Genomic DNA, 13,972 nt, shown 5'->3' on the forward strand with positions numbered 1-13,972 from the left:
CATCAAAGCCAAAAAAAGAAATAAAACATTTTACAAACTCTTGAAATGCTAGACAGCTGGGTAATACATTAATACTCGCTTAACAACTACAATTATCACACACTTTATGTAGTGTTATGTTCTTAAAATTGATTGTTTTTATTAGAAGTATAATATATATAAATGCATTTTTATAAAACAATATGCTTTAAAAAATGCGTTCTTACTTAAATGCACTTATTTTATAAATATAAAAAACGAATTTATAATTTATTACACTTAAGTAGCATACTACTGTAACGTGTATGATCATGATCGCTAATTATAATCTATTTTTACCGAATTTATCTTATTTGAATTTATTTTTATTAAAACAAAATACTCTTAGAAAAGTCCTAAAAAGCACGAGAACTTGTTGTTCGAATCAAACGACGCAACTTCATCTCATTTAAAAAATAAAAAAACAAAAAAAGCAACCCTATTTCATTTCTTGACACCTGAATTAGCCTTTGACATTCAACTCTCTCATTTTCTCTCGCTGAGGTTGCTGGAGATCTTCTTTCTCAACAGTCGTCGAATTTCTCATCAGCTCAATTTTCTCTCTCCTCAATGCTGGTAATTTTGATCGCTTTTATCTCTAGATCACTTGCTTTTTGTGCCAATTTTTGATCGACTTTTGAAATATGATTCGCTTTTATATTATTGATTATCTTCATTTCAATTTCTTCTTGATGTGTTTTATAAACCTAGAATTTGAATTTTTGTAATTTACTGGTAATTTAGGGTTTTCGGTGTGATTTTTTGTCCATATTATAAAGCATAATCTAGATATTATAGGTTGGTTGAATATTAATTTTTTTGTAAATGGTTGAATTTCATGCTCGATGTTCGTATTATTTATAATCTGTGCCTCCGGAATCCTATGTTTACAATTCGAGAAATTAGAAATTAAAAATTAGGAAATTTTTGAATAATTTGTGCTGCCTGAATCAAAGGTTTTTTTTTTTTTTTTTTTTTTTTTTTTAATTGTCATCTGTTAATTTTCAATTTTATCGAATGTAATTCCGTAATTTATGTGTATAAAATTTTGATTAATCTATACAATATACATATAATCCAAGCATACTTAGGAGGTTTTGTATTTAATTAAGTTATAGATTTTGTAATTAGCTCGGAATTGCGAAACCTACAATTTGTATTAGTCTGTGCTTGTTAGCTATAAAGAGTTTAACCATACACTGAAAGACGAGTTGATGAATGTTATCTAATTGCTAATGTCAGGAAAACAGTGTTATATGATTATAAATGACATATTTATGATGATTTTAGTATGAGTAGGACGCTGTAAACATTTTCATGTTAATTGTTCTGCCTTTTGTTTTTTCACATTATTGACAGTCCAAGATTGCTTCCAAGTCGGTGCGCCGTGCACCTGCCAATTTGGTTCGACAGTTCACTCATGACGTTCGCTCATCCTCAAAAAATGTAGAAGGTGTTCCTTGCTAATCTCTGAATTGGATTTCCTTTTTGTTTGCCAATGGAATAATTGTTTAAAACTGTCTATATATCTTGTACTGATTAATATTTTTTCTAGTGTTATTTCATTGGTGTTTAATGTTCATGGTCTTGCCAATTTTTATTTTTTATTTTGTGATTAATTAATTATTGTTCTTTGAATTGTTGCTTGTCAATAATTATAACTTTGTCTACAGAGTTGTTGTGTTAGTTGTTGTTGTAAGCTTGTAACATGCTTGATTGTGTCTGAAACACTTTAACCTAACATTGAAAACCAGGTTTTATGTTTGTAAATGTAGTGCTGAATCTGTAACTTCAATTTTGTTGATATATTGTTTTCTTAATTTTTTTCCATTCCTTGAGCTGGCTTTCTGTGGTTAGAAACTCGTAATGCCTAACCTATATTTACCTTGTATATTTGGGTTTGAATGTGAGTTATCTTTGTACCAGATGCTTTGAAGATCCATCAGTCTGGCTGGAATTATCAGAAAGGGGATGGAACTTCTTGTAGCTCATTAAATGGATGGAGTTCCAGTAAAGGCAATTCCAGTCAGTTTCCTAGGGTTTCAAACCCTGCAGCTGGCATGGTTAGTGGATGTTGTTTGTTTCTTGCTGGTAAAGAAATAGCCAAGATGTGTTTTTTCCCCTAAACTTCTGCGTGTGATGTATAGGCACCAGCAACCGGAGTCTTCACTAGAAGTATTTCAAGCATGACTCTGAAAATGGGATCTAATGAAGTCCTGTCTAGAGGATCCAGGTTTGCCTCTAGTTCCTGATCTTCTGTAGACCACTCTTCTTTCTTTGTAGAAGAAGGGCTGCTATTGCTTAATCAGTTGGGGTACTTTTAAAAATTTGGACTGCCGCTATTTCTTCCACATTTAAATATTCTCTCTTTTTTGATTGTTTGAATCTCCAGTTTGCAGCTGCACTCAAAAAGGAACTTTTCATCAAGTGCAGGTATTTATTTCCTCTCCTTTGCTGTAATTGCATCTCTAGTTCTCTATTTATTAGTGGAGCATCTAAAATTCTTTCTGCCAATTCAGTTAAGCCTGTTACATTATGTGTTGTTGAATTAGTGGTCTGTTGAGCTTGGTTGGTGTCTTCTATTGGCATATGCAAGATTGATATTGAATTTATTTGGCCTCATTTGTGTGTTCGGAACTTTGGATATCTTGAAGTCTTTTTACGGACAGAATTTGTGCTTTAGCTCCTAACAGCCAAAATTTGATAGCTGTACTTATCTTAGCTGTTAATTCATACTCTTGTAAGCAGTTAGTGTATCAGCTTGACTCATTTTAAGCAAGTCTTTTGGACATGCATTATTTAATAGCACAATATTCTTTATTAAGCTAATAGACAAGGCAGAAGATGTTGTAATGTTTATTCTGTTATTAGGTTGTTTTAGTCACTCGTGGAAAATATGTGGACAGAAGGGTATATTATTACATGTTCATATCTCATTCAAATTCTGGCCAGCTTTTAGTAATTTTCCAGAGTGAGTTTTTAGTACGTTATTACTAAATTATGATGTTCTTTCAACTCCTGTGTTTTTCAGATCTGCCACCTCATCAAGAAATTGGCATGCCATCTCTTTCTCCTACGATGGAAGAGGTATGTGATTTACACCTCTCTTGACATGCTGGACTTACTTGACTTGATGAACTACAAATGGATAATGGTTTAATGGAATTCCAGGGAAATATTGCTAGATGGGTGAAGAAAGTAGGAGATAAAGTATCTCCTGGTGATGTAATCTGTGAAGTCGAAACAGTACGTATTTTGCTTCTTTCAAATGAGGTTTCCTTAATGCTCCCCCAAGATACTTATGCTTTTGTTTTCAATCTTAAAAGGATAAAGCGACAGTTGAGATGGAAAGTATGGAGGATGGTTATATTGCCCAGATAGTTAAAGGAGATGGCGCACAAGGAATTAAAGTTGGCGAGGTATTGAGTTGGCTGATTTTTATTATCATGATTTGATTTGGAGTTTGACTTGAGTTCCGTGGAAAGAGTGGAGTGCAGTTGCATTGTTTGTTTATCTTCTCCCTTAGAATTTCAAGCATTTGATTCCGGATGTGGAACTGATTGCTATAAGTATTCACTCTTAATGCAACTTGTTAATAATCTTACTTGGGGAAGGTTAGCTAGTCGAGCCTTCCATGTTCTGTTTCACACAAGTATCTTTTCCCTCTGAAGATATAGCACTTGCTGTGCATTTTTGGGCTTTTTCAAGCCGATAAAAGGCCAATTTATGTCAATTATATGACTGGGGTGTATAAAATATAGTTATATCTATTTTGTCAAGTTATTTGTTTAGTTTCAATTTTAACACTATTTGCAATAGCATGGAAATTACTATTTTATTGGACGGACAGGCTACTTTAGCTTATCTAGTTTTGCTGTTTATAATATACCCTTATATCCTAAAGCTCCCCACCCCCCCCCCCACCCCCCCCCACCCACACACCCTCCCCACTTTTAATCTCCCTGTGCTCAATTCCGTCGGTGTTATAACCCCACCTAAATGTGGAGCAAAGTGGCCAGTAATTTTGAATGTGCTGGTCCAGCACACATTCATCCTGCATGCTGTGTATCAACTCACTAAGAATTTTTCTTGATTTCTTTATTGTTGAGTTACTATGAAGATTTTTCAGCATATACACATACAGTGTTATTTGTGTCTTAATTTCTCATTGTCATATAGGATGTTCTTGGTATGGTGGGTTGACTTGTAGAAAGCATTATGAAGGATATGTGATTTGTTCTGGGGTGAACTCTTAGTGAGTTAAGAATAAGGTGGCCTTGGGATTTCGTTTGTAAGAAATTAGAATATTGACATGGTGATATACATTTGTAATTAGTTTTTATAGAATTTTATCCTTTATAGTATAAACTGTCTTGTAGCAGCCACAAGTTTTATCAGAACAGACAAGAGATGTAACATATGTTTCAAGTAAGATTGTAATAAAAAAATTTTGTATTCAATGTTTAATATTGCTACCCTCACAGTTTTTGAGTTTATAGTTCATATTAAAATTTGAGGGAAGATTAATCAAATTAAAATTACTCACCCAAGGAAGGCCTTTGCTTTATAGAGTAACAAAAATATTTTGTTTCAGCCTTACTGCCTTAGGCTCCATCAGAATAGATAGAGATGCCAGTTTTGTTTCTAGCATCATTGCTATAAGTCTCTTGTAAAAAGGCAAAGTGTGATGATACTTTCGTATTTATTAAATTTGATCCAATTGCAAGCACTTGTTTAGCAAAAGTTAGAAATATATTTTTTCTCAATTCCAGATTTAAATTATTGCTGGTTGTTGATGGTGGCTTGTGTCACTGTCACTTGCTGCATCATTTGAAAGGTGTCTACTGTGTTTGTGTTACAATGTATATAGTTATGTACTGTCACTTTGAGGTTTACAGTTTTAAACTGTAAAAGTGATTGTGATAGTAATTACCTCATGACTCAACTACGCAAATGACATGCAGTCTTTAACCTCTTTAAGACTAAAGATAATAATTTTAGGATGATGCCAAGTGAGCCTTCTGGACTCCAGGGTTTTTATGCATTTTAAATTTTTGTTCACACTAGCATTAGTAATTCTTAAGCCTTAATATATAATTCTCTTCTAGTATTTCTCCTAATCAGGTATTCTTCTGTGAGAGCAAACCCAAACATGGAGCAATAATATCCTGTAGCTAAGAGAGAATTATGATGCGATATTATCAGATTCTTGAAACTTACATTAGGGATTGCATTGTTGTTTCTGTATTTCATTAAATTTACAGTATTGTTTTGCTGGCAGAATCTAATCTTCAAAACATTTTCCTGTCAATGTAATTGGTGTTCTATTGTCTCTGAAAGTCTGACTTTAGGTTATCTTGATTTCATGTTAGGTGATTGCTATCACCGTAGAAGATGAGGCAGATATTGAGAAGTTTAAAGATTACACACCCTCCAAATCAGAAACTGCTGTTCCTGAACCTGAGAAACCATCTGAACCTGAAGCTTCTGAACAAAAAACAGCTCAGACTCCTCCTGCTGTACCCAAGGAGAAGAACGCTCCATCTAGTCAAAAATCATCTGGAGGGGATCGCATATTTGCTAGTCCTCTTGCAAGGAAATTAGCTGAAGAGCACAATGTGGGTTACTTGTTAGAAATTTGTTCCAGGTTTTCTAGTTATTGCATTGGGATATTTCTATGATTCTAACTCGTGTCCCTTGATTTTGTTCTGTGCAATAAAGGTTTCTTTGTCAAGCATAAAGGGAACAGGTCCTGATGGAAACATTATCAAAGCTGACATTGAAGATTACTTGGGTAATTTGCATTGTTTTCTTTTATTTTTTTCTTTTGATGATTTTACTCTACAGTTATATGTGTCTATAATTCTCTGTGTTTTGGTTTATTTTTATGACATACGCCTGTTAGTCCTGTGATGGTTGTTTTCTTAAGTAGCTTTTTTTGGGTCAATTTTCGTCCCACTTTATATCGCAGAAAGATTCAAGAAGTTTTTTTTTTTTTTTTTTTTTTTTTTTTTTTGTTTCTTTTTTTTTTTTTTTAAAAGTCAATAAATTATTTATTTAAAATTTTCTACTGCAAATTCCTTGGATTCCAATACAATTTGTTGCCTATGTGGTGTGATTTATTTACCTATACTTAGTCAATAAATTTTGTATAGAGGTGCTCATGTGAATATAACCGTAGAAGTCTTTTCAGCACAAAGACATGTGTACTACCTTACAATTGGCTCACATATGTATGTGTTTTGCTTTTTGTATAGCATCTAGGGGCAAGGAATCACAAGTATCTGCATCTAAGGTTGCTGAAGGAGCTGGAATGGACTTTTCAGATGTTCCTCATTCTCAGATAAGAAAGGCAAGTATTTTCTCATTTCTTTGCCTCACAGGCATCTGTTCTTAATTCCAGAATATCTCCAGTTCTTAATCCAATTCTATGGCCATGGTGTTGTGAACCTTTATAGACGATGGGAAAAAGTCATTTACTATGGTCACTAAGTGAGCTGCTTTGGCTTACGTTTTATTTGTCAACATGACAGGTCACAGCTGCACGCTTATTAATGTCAAAGCAAACCATTCCTCATTATTATCTGACAGTAGATACTTGTGTGGACAAACTTATGGAGTAAGTAATTGCTTGATTCTCTCTCTCTCTCTCTCTAAATCTTGTTTAACTGTCTTAATTGCGCTCTTTGATGACCTTCAGATTGCGAAGTCAATTGAATTCGTTACAAGAGGCTTCTGGAGGGAAGAGGATTTCTGTTAATGATCTTGTGATCAAGGTATTTGCACTGTATATTGTCAGATACGACTACATCTTTTCCTTTTGCTATTAATGTACTTATAAATTTTGTTTTGGATGTCTATTATTTTCTACTTCATATTACATAATAAAATTTGTGTATCTTAGGGACAATAGCATATTTAATTTTGGTGTACACAGAATATTTCATTCTCAACAATTCTAATAGCTCACAAATACATTTGAACAAGTATCTAGCCAGGAAAGATTTTCGGGAATTCAATTAATGGTGGAAATATAATGTTTCATGTACCCTTAGTGTACATGTGCCCTTTCCTTTTAGTATCTAATTTGTTTTGTGCAGCACCTTGACTAAGATCTTATAAGTGATTCATGCATGTACACTTGCTAGGATTTTTTACATTCTCATCCAATTGCCATATAGCATTATCCAAATTATGTACTTTGTTTATAATTTATATTGATACATGACTAATGTTTTGGGTCATTGGAAAGAGTTGAAATATTGACAACTTGATGGAGGTAGTATTTCTATCAAACGTAGTCAAGATTGTGAGTGGTTTCAAATTGTTCTATGTATATCTCATATTGAAAGCAAACCAGTGTGGTTGTCCACTTGTTCTGTGATTTTTTTTTGTAGTCAGTCAGTAGGATGGGAGTTGTTTCATGTTGGTTTTTACTATTCGACACAGCATGCTGCAACTAGTTGGAGTTCTTGTCAACTTTAATGCAATTTTGTGTGTATATTAAATTCGGATTTATTAGATGTAATTTAAATGTATCTCTTTGTGTTTACTGTGTAGGCTGCTGCTCTGGCACTGAAGAAAGTTCCTGCATGCAATAGCTCTTGGAACAATGACTTTATTCGCCAGTGAGTACTGTGCTAATATGTCGATTTCATTTTGGTGCATTCCTCTTTATTATAGCTTCAAATTAATTGTATTTTTTGTTGTGTTCAGGTATCACAATGTGAACATCAATGTAGCAGTGCAAACTGAGAATGGTTTATATGTTCCAGTTGTCCGGGTATATGATGACTCCTACTTCTACTTTAGCAACCATTACTGAAAGCTAATGCTAACTGAATTTTTTTTTTGTTTTTTGTTTTTGTTTGTTGGCAGGATGCTGACAAGAAAGGTCTATCCAAAATTTCTGAAGAAGTTAAACATTTGGCCCAAAAAGCAAGGGAAAATAGCCTGAAACCTGAACAATATGAGGTAAAAACAACTTTAAACTTAATTTTATTATAATCGTGGCCTCGTTAGTGTTCTCATTTAATTTTTTCTGTAATATTTTTTTTGTTATTATAGGGTGGCACTTTTACTGTGTCAAACTTGGGAGGACCGTTTGGAATCAAACAATTCTGTGCAATTATTAATCCTCCTCAGGCAGCCATTCTTGCAGTTGGCTCTGGTACGCAATTATACATATATTTCTCATATATACATACAAGTGTTGAAACAGCAAATGTTTAAAGTAGACGTCAACCCAATTATACATATGTTTCTCATACATACATCTGGTTTGTACTTGGTGCAGCTCAAAAGAGAGTTATACCTTCAGATGATGATGTCAACCAATTCAAATTTGGCTCTTTCATGTCTGTTACACTAAGCTGTGATCACCGTGTCATTGATGGTGAGTAACATTTGCTACACATTTCAGTAAAGTTATGCATTGCCATGAGAATTGAATGTTAATCTGTTGTCACTCGCTTTATGTAGGTGCCATGGGTGCAGAGTGGCTAAAAGCATTTAAAGGCTACATCGAAAACCCAGAGTCAATGATGCTGTAGATTTGATTTTTAGTTTATAGTTTTTCCTTATTTGGGCTCAAGTTGATTGATTGAATGCTGTGATTTTACTTCCACTAGCATCTTCTGAGTTCACAGTTGTTTTGACATAAAGGAGCAAGGGTGTCATGGCTCTAGGAGCTCAGGGTACTCGTGGCAATCGTGTACAATTTTGTAATAATGAGGGGATGAGTCTTTTGCAATTTGACAAATTGATTTTCCCAAGCGAAATATAGGAGGCTTTAAATACCAAGGTTTCAATGCCTTTTATAGCATTGACAAATTGATAGCTGGAATTTCTTCTTTAGCCTAAACAATTTTGAAAATTAAGTGTACCTATGTTTATCACAAGTATATTTTTAAAATCATCACAATCCTTTTTTTCCCCTCTTGTTAAAATTGTTTGAATGTGACGTTTCTACTCTTTCTATATTTCTTTGTAATAACCAATTTTAAGGAAATGAGGAAGCGATCAAAAAGTGTTCATTTTTTGGAAAAAAAAAAGCTTAGAGATTTGCGGATTACTTGCGTTAAATGCTCTATATGTATTCTTTTCATGTACTTAGGACTAGAGCTGTCAAAAGTTGACCGGACCCGAAATACCGACTCAAACCGGATTATTAACCGACCCATCTGAACTCGAAAAAATGGTGACCTAAACCCGACCTGTCCCGACATGAATCCAACCCTAGACCTGAGTTGACCCCAAGTATGTGAGACCCAAACATGAACTGATCCGGAGATGACCCGACCCGAATGTAATCCGTAAATTATTGACCTGAACCGAACCCGACTTGAACCGAAATTGACCCAAACCTGTTTTAACACGTCAAAATCCAAATTTAACCCGACTTGTTACTAACCGAAATTGAATTCAACCCGACCCGTTCCTAACCCGACCCGAATTTAACCCAATCTGTTACAAACCCAACCCGAAATCAGCCCGACTTGTTATTGAACTGACCCAAATTCAACCCGACTTGTTATTGACCCGACCCGAATTTTACCAGACCTATTACTAACCCGACCCAAAAACTCAACCCGATCTGTTGCTAACCCGACTCGAAATCAACGCGACTTGTTATTGACCTGACCTAAATCAACCCAAATTGTTCCCGACCCGATTTCAAATCACCTTAAATGCAATTTAGACCACCTTATTATTGTTGATCAGAGCATTTTGTCTAGGGAGACCAAGTCGGTCCAGGCCAACAAAAGAAAGGAGCATCATCCTCAAATTTAATAGTTAAATATAGTATATATTTGTTGTATGGTCAAAGGAGATAATTATCTTCCTAAATTATAAACTATAGTTCCCTAGTATATTGCCATATACTTCGTATATTATAGTCAAAGGAAATAATTAGCTTGATAAAAATGATAATTATTTATTTATAGTTAGTTGAATTCGAATATGACCTGACTTGGAAATGACCCCACCTGATTGTAACCTGCAAATTATTGACTTGAACATAATCCGACTTGACTCCGAGAATGACCAATCCTGATTATGACCCGCAAATTTTTGACTTGAACCGAACCCGACTTTAACCCGAGAATGACACGACTTGAAAATGACCCGACCTGATTATAACCCGCAAATTATTGACTTGAACCGTACCCGACTAAAACCCGAGAATGACCTGACCTGATTCTAACCTACAAATTATTGACTTGAACAGAACCCGACTCGAACCCGAGGAATACCCTAACCCGTTTTAACACGTGAAAACCCGAATTAAACCCGACCTATTGTTCACCCGACCCGAATGTAACCCCACCTAAACCCGATAAGAAGTATGACCCGATGTGACACGACTCAAGCATAATCCAACCAAAACCCGACCTGCATAGGTTATGGAATTAATCCGAATAGACCTGACCCGCCCCCCTTACCGACACAAACCCAACTCGTTTACCCGAATTGACAGTTCTTCCCGAAACCTCCAAAATTTCTCAAAAAACGTGGATATTAGCCTTCAATTTTAGAATTTTTTGACTTTTTTACACCCGGAAATAAAAATTGCCGAAATGTTTACCGTGGTCCCTAATACCCTCTAGGAGTCCAATTGGCTCGGTGGAACCATCCAATTTGCCTTTAAACGACCAATTACCGGTTTACAACTTGCACCGATTTCATTAACTCAAGCTTGCCACAAACATTTATGGTCAAAAGGCGTTATATGACCCCGAGATGTATCCCCTAAATATCTCAATGTTTTTTGACATCGGGCCCCCAAAACATTTGAAATTTCTCAAAAAATGTGGATATTAGCCTTTAATTTTGGAATTTTTTGACTTTTTTTTGCCTAGATATAAAAATTTCCAAAATGTTTACCATGGTCCCAAATACCCTCCGGGAGTCCAATTAGGTGGGTGGAACCATCCAATTTGCCATTAAACGACCAATTTACCAGTTCACAACTTGCGCCGATTTCATTAACTCAAGCCTACCACAAGCATTTATGACAACATATAATGATCATATATAGTTCCAAACGGAAATATATGACCCCGAAATGTATCCCCTAAAATCTAAATGCTTTTCGAAACCGGCCCTAAAACCTGCAAAATTTCTCAAAAAGCGTGGATATTAGCCTTCAATTTTAGAATTTTTTACTTTTCTTCGCCCGGAAATAAAAATTGTCGAAATGTTTACCATGGTCCCTAATACTCTCCGGGAGTCTAATTGGATAGGTGGAACCATCCTATTTGCCTTTAAACAACCAATTTACTGGTTTACAACTTGCACTGATTGAATTAACTCAAGCCTACTACGAACATTTATGACAACATATAATGATCATATATGGTTCCAAACGACATTATGTGACCCCGAGATGTATCCCCTTAAATATCAAAACTTTTCGACTCCGGGCCTCGAAACATCCCAAATTTCTCAAAAAACATGGACTTCAATTTTGGAATTTTTAGACTTTTTTCGCCAGAAAATAAAAATTGTCGAAATGTTTACCATGATACCTAATATCCTCCAGGAGTCCAATTGGGTGGGTGGAACCAACCAATTTGCCTCTAAACGGACAATTTTATCAGTTTACAACTTGCACCGATTTCATAAACTCAAGCCTACCAAGAACATTTATGGAAAAATATAATGATCATTTATGGTTCCAAACGACATTATCTGACCCCAAGATGTATCCCCAAAAATCTCATTTCATTTCGACACCAGCCCCGAAACCTTCGAAATTTCTCAAAAAGCATGGATTATTCTTCAATTTTGGAATTATTTTACCTTTTTTTTCGCCTAGAAATAAAAATTTCCGAAATGTTTACCATTGTCCGTAATACCCTCTAGGAGGCCAATTGGTGGGTGGAACCATCCTATTTGCCTTTAAACGGCCAATTTACCGGTTTACAACTTGCACCAATTTAATTAACTCAAGCCTACTACGAACATTTATGACAACATATAATGATCATATATGGTTCCAAACGACATTTTATAACCCCAAGAAATATCCCCTAGAATTTTAAGACTTTTCAACACCAGGCCCCGAAACCTCCAAAATTTCTCAAAAAGTGTGGATATTAGCCTTCAATTTTGGATTTTTTTGACATTTTTTTGCCCGGAAATAAAAATTGCCGAAATTTTTACCATGGTCCCTAATACTCTATGTGAGTCCAATTGGTTGGGTAGAACCATCCAATTTGCCTTTAGACGACCAATTTATTGATTTACAACTTGCACCGATTTCAATAATTCTAGCCTAACGTGAACATATATGACAACATATAATGATCATATATGGTTTTAGACGGCATTATATGACACCGAGATGTATCCCCTAAAATCTCAAGCCTTTTCAACACAGAGACCCCGAAACCTCTAAAATTTCTCAACAAGCGTGGATATTAGTCTTCAATATTGGAATTTTTTGAATTTTTTCGCCCAAAAATAAAATTGCCGAAATATTTACCATGGTCCCTAATACCCTATGGGAGTCCAATTAGGTGGATGGAAACATCCAATTTGCCTTTAAACGGCCAATTTACCGATTTACAACTTGCACCTATTTCATTAATTCAAGACTACCACGAACATTTATGACAACATATAATGATCATATATGGTTCCAAACTGAATTATATGACTCCGAGATGTATCCCCTAAAATCTCAAGCCTTTTCGACAACGACATCCTGAAACCTCCGAAATTTCTCAAAAAACGTGGATATTAGCCTTTTATATTGGATTTTTTTTTACTTTTTTTCGCCTGTAAATAAAAGTTGCCGAAATGTTTACCATGGTACCTAATACCCTCTGAGAGTCCAATTAGGTGGTTGGAACCATCCAATTTTCCTTAAACGGCCAATTTATCGGTTTGCAACTTGCACCGATTTCACTAAATCAAGCCTACCACGAACATTTATGACAACATATAATGATCATTTATGGTTCCAAATAGCATTAAATGACTCCGAAATGTATCCCCTAAAATCTCAAGGATTTTCGATACCGGGCCTTGAAATCTCCAAAATTTCCCAAAAAACGTGGATATTAGCCCTAAATTTTGGAATTTTTGACTTTTTTTTTTCACCTGTAAATAAATATTGCCGAATTGTTTACCTTGCTCCCTAATACAATCCGATAGTCCAATTAGTAAGGTGGGACTATCCAATTTGCCTTTAAATGGCGAATTTACCGATTTAAAACTTGCGTCTACTTCATTAACTCAAGCATACCACGAACATTTATGACAACATATAATGATCATTTATGGTTTAAAACAATATTATATGATTGTGGGGAATATTTCAAGCGTTAATCCCCTAGCTTGAACCCCACTGTGATCATACACTAAAGTACGGTGGCGTCCAAAGGGAAAGAAGATAGAGCAAAAGAGTCGCCAACAAGTTTTTTAGGAACTTGTAAACCGTTCACAGGGTGAAGGTCACACCCCTTAACGATCCAAGAGATCATCAACTCTATAAGGTCTTGAACCAAAATAGGGTTCGGGGATGAAGGTACAAATCCAACCTAAAAGAGATTGAACCTGCCCTAATAATAGGCCTCTACTTTATTCTGATCGTATTCATGTGCGCTTTCTAACTAACATGCAATCAATAAGATTAACCCTAAACCTGTTTATCTATGTTGGTTGATTGTAATGCACAAATAAGTCTATTATTGGCGATCACTTGAATTATAATCAAATTAACCCTAAATAAGATTATTAAATTATCTTATTTAGCGTGATTACAAGTACAAATTCCCTTTAAACATACATAAAAAGGTGTGATCAAGCAATAAAAATAAATATGATCAAGAAACATGATAAATAATAATAAATTATAATCAGAATAACCATAATCATAATAACAATTAAGGAAAACAATTATAATAACCATAATCATAATAATCATGTTAAAGCATAATAATAG

The 13,972-nt window shown here is 34.8% G+C and overlaps 1 protein-coding gene across 1 annotated transcript; it reads left to right on the forward strand.

Annotated features, from left to right (window-relative positions):
* The first annotated feature begins 436 nt into the window (after positions 1-436).
* On the forward strand, positions 437-8,941 carry LOC145639504 (dihydrolipoyllysine-residue acetyltransferase component 2 of pyruvate dehydrogenase complex, mitochondrial-like). The gene is made up of 19 exons (XM_081690760.1): positions 437-594; positions 1,378-1,471; positions 1,945-2,081; positions 2,166-2,251; positions 2,411-2,451; positions 3,050-3,105; positions 3,190-3,264; positions 3,345-3,437; positions 5,391-5,636; positions 5,740-5,812; positions 6,276-6,370; positions 6,552-6,637; positions 6,719-6,794; positions 7,579-7,646; positions 7,735-7,801; positions 7,897-7,992; positions 8,086-8,188; positions 8,315-8,413; positions 8,500-8,941. The coding sequence occupies exons 1-19, from the start codon at positions 589-591 to the stop codon at positions 8,568-8,570; spliced, it is 1,668 nt and encodes a 555-aa protein (XP_081546886.1). The 5' UTR covers positions 437-588; the 3' UTR covers positions 8,571-8,941.
* The last annotated feature ends 5,031 nt before the right edge of the window (positions 8,942-13,972 follow it).

Source organism: Chenopodium album, chromosome 7 (genome assembly GCF_948465745.1).
Source record: "Chenopodium album chromosome 7, dcCheAlbu1.1, whole genome shotgun sequence".
Taxonomy (NCBI): Eukaryota; Viridiplantae; Streptophyta; class Magnoliopsida; order Caryophyllales; family Amaranthaceae; genus Chenopodium; species Chenopodium album.

What these genes read in the sequence shown, in the direction of transcription:
- LOC145639504 (XM_081690760.1), top strand. An exon ending in GAACTTTTCATCAAGTGCAG is followed by an intron (nt 2,452 to 3,049) that starts GTATTTATTTCC and finishes TGTGTTTTTCAG; the next exon opens with ATCTGCCACCTCATCAAGAA. An exon ending in TGAAACCTGAACAATATGAG is followed by an intron (nt 7,993 to 8,085) that starts GTAAAAACAACT and finishes TTGTTATTATAG; the next exon opens with GGTGGCACTTTTACTGTGTC.